Raw genomic sequence first — 7,534 nt, forward strand, 5'->3', positions numbered from 1 at the left:
GGGATGAGAATAGTTAGGTGATTGTTTTTGACTGGCACAGACACGATGGACCAAATGGCCGTTTCTGTGCTGTGGACCTCTAATGTTTCTATGGCTGTAAGTGGCAGCGGAGGAGGAACCACAATCCTCTGTCCTCTCCCACTTTCTGAGGAGGAAACTCTGGAATTGCTAGGCAGTCACACGGGGAAAGCAGCGAGAGACAGAGAAGCAGGATGAAAGGAGCCAGAGCTCCAGTCTGCAGAATTTAAGCAGCCAACAGAACAGATCTTAAAAAGGGAAACAAGGGTCAGACAAGGATTTAAAAGAGGTTCCTTACATAAGGGGTGAGGCGAAACCTGGGGTGGGAGGGAAGTTTGGAATTGCCACTGTCTGTAGGGACAGGAGATGATTTATATTTTGCTGTTGTACCTCTGGACCCAGATTGAAGGAGTCCTTCATTTTAAGGAAAGTTGTTTACCTTCAAGAAAAGACAAATCAGCTAACCATTCATTCCATTGGTCATTCTGGGACCTTGCTGTAAATTAATTGATTGTCACATTTACCAGATAATTACAATGATTGCATTTTAAAAAGAATTAGTTAGTTGTGAAGTGTGTTCCGAAAATATGACAAAATGCTATATGAATGCATGTTCTTTGGCCTGCGACAAAACATCATGTAAAATGTTTTTTTTCAGAGGTCAGATGGCTCATTCATCAAATTCTTCATTCTTCAGTCTGGAAGAGATCAGTAAACCAAAGTCATCTTTTGGAATGGGTGGGCTGGTGAGGGCTACTCCACAGATACACAATGAGCTGGACAACACAGAGCTTAACATTGCAGTGACAGGGAAAGCAGGCTCAGGGAAATCCACTTTCATCAATGCGATGAGAGGACTTCAGAGCGGTGATGAGGGAGCCGCGCAAACTGGAACCACAGAAACCACAATGGAGCCAACCCGATACAAACATCCCAACCTGCCCAATGTTTGCTTTTGGGATCTGCCAGGAATTGGGACAACAAGATTTCCAGCCAAAAATTACTTGAAGAAAATGCAATTCAATAAATATGATTTCTTCCTCATTATCTCTGACTGTCGATTCACAGAAAATGATGTAAAACTCGCCAAAGAATGTAAGCGGCTGGAGAAGAATTTCTACTTCATTCGATCTAAAGTTGACAATGATCTCTATCCAAAGAGAAAGGAAGGGAGGAAACTTAATGAAGAAAAAGAACTGAAAAAGATCAGGAATTATTGTGAAAGAAACCTGCAAGAGGCAGGGATACAATCACCCCGTGTTTTCTTGATATCAAACTTTGATCTGAATCTGTATGATTTTAATCTGTTAAATAAAGCTCTTGAAGTTGATCTTCCCAATATAAAGAGAAGTATTTACATCCTGGCCCTTCCAAATATAAACTTGGAAATTATAGAGAGGAAAAGGGAAGAGCTAAGGAACGAAATCTGGATAATGGCAGCACTTTCCGGAGCAATGGGAGCGGTGCCTGTTGCTGGACTCTCCCTTGCTTGTGACATTGGGATAGTGAGTGGGGGAATAATATATTTCCGTAAATGTCTGGGTCTGGATGATGCCTCTCTTCAAAGACTGGCCGACACGGTAGAGATACCTCTGGAGGATCTGAAAGCCATGGTGAAAACTCCTCTGGTGGGCGAAATAACTCCTGATATAATAATGAGATTACGTTGGGGTCTTGCCTCTGCCACCATTTCAGCAGTTGAGCTTGTTTTCAATAACATACCAATTATTGGATCCATCTTTGGAGCAGGATCATCATATCTTATGACCTACAAACTGCTGAGTTGTGCACTGGATGATCTTACAGAGAATGCAAAGAGAGTGATGAATGTTGCATTTGGGACTGATTTAAATGATCAGTCAAGAGTAGTCTATGAGTTAATGTAGCTGTAGCTGATACATTACATTGGCAAGAATTCTACTGACCAACATTTTGCTTTCTGCTGAAATCATTCTGGAAATATTCCTCACCTATTTCATGGAAGGATTTTCATGGTAGAGTGTTGAGAGAAAGGTCTTTTTCCCGCCCACTGTGGTTGACAGGGCTCTCAACTGTGTCCAACCCATCTCCCTCACCTCTGCTCTCACCCCTTCCCCTCCTTTTCAGAACCAGAATAGTGTCTGCCTTGCCCTCACTTTTCATCCCATCAGCCTCCACATTCAAAGCATCATCCTTCGCTAGTCCCACCAACTCCAGCATGTTATCACCACCAAACACATATAGAACAGTACAGCACAGAACAGGCCCTTCGGCCCTCAATGTTGTGCCGCGCCATGATCACCCCACTCAAACCCACGTAGCCACCCTATACCCGTAACCCAACAACCCCCCTCCCCTTAACCTTACTTTTATTAGGACACTACGGGCAATTTAGCATGGCCAATCCACCTAACCCGCACATCTTTGGACTGTGGGAGGAAACCGGAGCACCCGGAGGAAACACACGCACACAGGGGGAGGACGTGCAGACTCCACACAGACAGTGACCCAGCCGGGAATCGAACCTGGGACCCTGGAGCTGTGAAGCATTTATGCTAACCACCATGCTACCCTGCTGCCCCTCACATCTACCCCTCACTCACCCTGTCAGCGTTCCGCACGGACCATTCACTCTGGGATACCATGGTCCACTCCTCCATCACCACCAACACCTCACCCTCTTCTCATGACACCTTCCTAAAATCCCAGATTGTGTAACATCTGCCTCTTTACCTCCGCCCTGCTCAGCATCCAAGGGCCTAAACACTGTACAAGTGAGGCAGTGTTTCACGTGCACCACCTTCAACCTGGTCTATTGCATTAGCTGCTCCTAATGTTGTCTACTGTACATTGGAGAGGCCAAACGCAGACTGAGTGACCGCTTTGCAGAACACCTTCAGTCCATCTGCAAGCTGGCTGTAGGCCTTCCTGTCACTTGCCATTTCAACTCAACATCCTGCTCTCATGTCCCCGTGACTGTCCTTGGCATGCTGCAATGTTCCAGTGAAGCCCAGCACCTCATCTTCCGATTACATGGCATGTTCTCGCCTTCTGGACTTTACATTGAACCCAAAAACTTTAGACTGTAAAATCTCTGCTCCATCTTTGCCCCACTTTTATTTCTACCATTTATTTCCATTTCTTTCAACGATCCCTTTTTCCCTCATCACTGTCTCCCTTCCCCCATCCCATCCCACTAGGACCATCCCCTGGGTTGCCCTTTGACACACTGCTTACCTTTGTCCTGCCATTAACACATTCTGATCTCTTATCAGCACCCTTCTCAGTCATCATCACCACCATTTACATTTCCTTTGTTTTTTTTTGTCCACGGCATCTTTGTCAATGCCCACTTATCGCTGGCCCTCTATCCAGCCCCACTGCTCCACACCCTCCCACAACAGTATAAATCTAATGTATTTCCAAAGTTTGACAAAGAGTCATCCAGACTTGAAACAGCAGCTCCGTTCTCTCCACTGATACTTTCAGACCTGCTGAGATTGTACAGCATTTTCTGCTTTTGTGTTTGGGAATGGGTTTCTCTGGATGTAATGTGAGGAGAGAAATAAGGGTGAGAATTTTAAAAGAGAATTTTAAAAGAGCTCACCCAGTATTACACATACACACACACTGCACCCAGACAACGCAATTAAATTAAACACAAGCAAATCTGACTGACTGCGAGAATCATTCAGAGATCACAGAATGTGGCCATTCAGCCCATCGTACCTATGTTCTCAGTGATTGTGATGGATTCAGTTCCCATGTCTAGCCCCTTCTCTGTGATGGTCCTGATTTGATTCATAACAAGAGCATCACCACTGAAATGGATGAACACAGGTTTACACTAAAGACCCACTTAACTGTCTTAGCTCCCCGATCCGTAATTTTCACATTCGCCTCTATGTCACCCGCATAGTTGTCATTCACACAAGCTTTATTCACAATACATGATTAAGTCACAATGGAAACTTATTGCCAGTGAACCCCAACCACAATATTATATCATGATGTGGAGATGCCGGCGTTGGACTGGGGTGAGCACAGTAAGAAGTCTTACAACACCAGGTTAAAGTCCAACAGGTTTGTTTCAAACACGAGCTTTCGGAGCACGGCTCCTTCTTCAGGTGAATGGAAAGGCTTGTTCCAGAAATGTTTATATAGACACAGTCAGAGATGCCCCGGAATGCGAGCACCTGCAGGCAATCAAATCATCAAAGATGCAGAGAGAGAGGTAACTCCAGGTTAAAGAGGTGTGAATTGTCCCAAGCCAGTTCAGTCGGTAGGCCTCTGCAAGTCCAGGCTCCCACCAACAAGCCTGGACTTGCAGAGGCCTACCGACTGAACTGGTTTGGGACAATTCACACCTCTTTAACCTGGAGTTACCTCTCTCTCTGCATCTTTGATGATTTGATTGCCTGCAGGTGCTCGCATTCCGGGGCATCTCTGACTGTGTCTATATAAACATTTCTGGAACAAGCCTTTCCATTCACCTGAAGAAGGAGCCGTGCTCCGAAAGCTCGTGTTTGAAACAAACCTGTTGGACTTTAACCTGGTGTTGTAAGACTTCTTACAATATTATATCAAGCTGCGAGCTGCTTTCTAATGCTATTAAAACCTTTCACTCCCTTCACTATATGCTCCACCACACATTGGCTTTCGATTACTGCTGCATCATACACTATCTGTATTTTGAATTGCTCCCAGCTCTATGAGTTCTTCTGTGGGATTCTCCATCAGTGGGATGCTTCGCTTTGCTGGCAGCGCACCCACACCTGTGGGTTTCCTGATGGTGTGGGATGGTCACAGTGGGAAACACCATTGGCCAGCTGCCGGAATGGAGGATGTCGTTGCTGGCATGGGAGTGCTACATGGGAAAATGGGGCCGGCGGGACGGAGAATCCCGCCCCTTATTTTTACATGGCAAGCTGTGGTCACAGATAATGAGACAGGGTTAGGGTTAGGGTTAGCAGAGAGAGTAACAAAAACAGGCAGTACCTTCCAGCTACCCACTGGTGATATCACCGACACCCGTCATTATGTGGGCAACACATTGATCAGTAGAGTGAGTGGACCTCACTGTCAGAATGATTGCTGACATATCAGCTGCAGCTGGCTGGAAGAGGGAGAGGAAAATGTTCTGGAATAGCAGCAGACGATCAGTTCCTGCAGGGGGAGGGGTGTGGGAGTGTGTACACCAACTCACTGGAACCTTGTGTGAGGCAACATCAGTAACATGGACAATGGGTTGAGGTTAATGATGCAAAATATTGTATTTTTAATCTAAATTTGGCTTTACCGTGATTAAACTTAATTAACATTTATCCAAATATATCAGTTCTTGTTAAGTAATAATTGTAACTTGGAATATTTTTGTGCTAATGGCTTTGCTGTATTAATTTTGAACTCATGCTTATCTGTCATTATCAGGATAGTAACCTGATCAAGTGATGAACAATCTAATGTTACCCCAACATATTCTGAATATCAGTGCGATGTTTGCCCTGATGAATTGTATTGTCTTTTGCTGCTTTGGAAAACAAATGTTGCGAGAAATTCTGTAGTGAATCAAATTCTACAGTGTGGACATTACTGCTGAAACAATACTGTACCAACTTGGATCGATAATCTCCACACACCATGTAATGATACAATAAATGTTCAGAATCTCTTAAAACTTGTGTTGAGTATTTGTCTCGAGCTGCATTGAATCAAAAATGTCAGAGTAGGCAAGCATCGATAGGCTGGAAGAATTGAACAAGAGTAACACAGTGATTAGCACAGTTGCTTCACAGCTCCATGGTCCCAGGTTCGATTCCCAGCTTGGGTCACTGTATGTGTGGAGTTTGCACGTTCTCCCTGTGTCTGCATGGGTTTCCTTCAGGAGCTCCGGTTTCCTCCCACAGTCCAAGGATATGCAGGTTAGGTGGATTGGCCATGCTAAATTGCCCTCAGTGCCCAAAAGGATGAGGGAGGGTTGCTAGGTTACGGGGTTAACGTGGAGGTGTGGGTTTAGGTCGGGTGGTCGTTCCAAGAGCTGGTGCACACTCGATCGGCCGAATAGCTTTCTTTTGACTCTAAATTCTATGATTCTATGAATCTATGAGTAGGAGAAGGTGATTTAGACATGGGACTTAATTTAACAGTCTCCTACAAAAGGGTTTGCAGTGTGGTGGGGGTTGGCCTGTTTAATTCCTCATTTGGTCTTTCCATTAGGTTCTCGCCCACCCTGCCCTCTATGCAATTTTGCAGTGGAATGGGCAATGCTTGGGCTGGCCCACCCACCCATGTCCCAACTGAAGTCCTGAAGTGGCCAACTAATGAGCAATGGAGGGTCACTTCATACCTGAGTTTTCAAGTTGGTTGAAGCAGTTCAAGGGCGGGGGGAGGGGGAATACCTGAAACGTGACCCTGCTCAGGCCTTGGATGGCAAGGGGAGGAGCCTATTTAAACGGCCTCCTTTGAACATGCCCCCCCCCCTCCTCCCCCCAGGATCTAGCCCCTGCAGGTCATCACTCTGCCCCTGGCTTCACCACCAACACCTCTTAATACCATCTTCTCAACCCACTGGATGCAACCTCGCCATCCCTAGATTTTGACTGCCACACTTACCTGGTCCTGGACTCTCCGGACTTTGATGCAAAGAACAAAGAACAAAGAAAAGTACAGCACAGAAACAGGCCCTTCGGCCCTCCAAGCCTGTGCCGACCATGCTGCCCGTCTAAACTAAAATCCTCTCCACTTCCTGGTACCGTATCCATCTATTCCCATCCTATTCATGTATTTGTCAAGATGCCCCTTAAATGTCACTATCGTCCCTGCTTCCACCACCTCCTCCGGCAGCGAGTTCCAGGCACCCACTACCCTCTGTGTAAAAACTTGCCTCGTACATCTCCTCTAAACCTTGCCCCTCGCACCTTAAACCTATGCCCCCGAGTAATTGACCCCTCTACCCTGAGAAAAAGCCTCTGACTATCCACTCTGTCTACGCCCCTCGTAATTTTGTAGATCTGGGGAATGCCTGCAGTCCTTTAAACAGCAACATGTGACATTTCTGCGAGTAGAGAGCTGTCTGACAATCAGATTGGATGGCAGCCTTTCGGTGAGATGTCCTTCCAAATGAAAGGAGGAAATTCCATCTCCAGCCAATTAATGCTAATTGGAGTGGGGAATGACTACAGGGCAGCCAGTATCATAGAACATAGAACAGTACAGCACAGAACAGGCCCTTCGGCCCTCGATGTTGTGCCGAGCAATGATCACCCTACTTAAACCCACGGAACCCGTATACCCGTAACCCGACAATCCCCCCATTAACCTTACACTACGGGCAATTTAGCATGGCCAATCCACCTAACCCGCACATCTTTGGACTGTGGGAGGAAACCGGAGCACCCGGGGGAAACCCACGCACACACGGGGAGGACGTGCAGACTCCACACAGACAGTGACCCAGCCGGGAATCGAACCTGGGACCCTGGAGCTGTGAAGCATTGATGCTAACCACCATGCTACCGTGAGGCCCCACGGTATCGGC

At 46.3% G+C, this 7,534-nt stretch overlaps 1 protein-coding gene across 1 annotated transcript; it reads left to right on the plus strand.

Annotated features, from left to right (window-relative positions):
- Window positions 1–683: 683 nt before the first annotated feature.
- LOC119951484 (interferon-inducible GTPase 5-like) lies at window positions 684–1,904 on the plus strand. The gene has a single exon (XM_038774695.1). The coding sequence runs from the start codon at window positions 684–686 to the stop codon at window positions 1,902–1,904; it is 1,221 nt and encodes a 406-aa protein (XP_038630623.1).
- Window positions 1,905–7,534: the final 5,630 nt, after the last annotated feature.

The sequence above is a fragment of the Scyliorhinus canicula genome, chromosome 17, assembly GCF_902713615.1.
Source record: "Scyliorhinus canicula chromosome 17, sScyCan1.1, whole genome shotgun sequence".
NCBI lineage: Eukaryota > Metazoa > Chordata > Chondrichthyes > Carcharhiniformes > Scyliorhinidae > Scyliorhinus > Scyliorhinus canicula.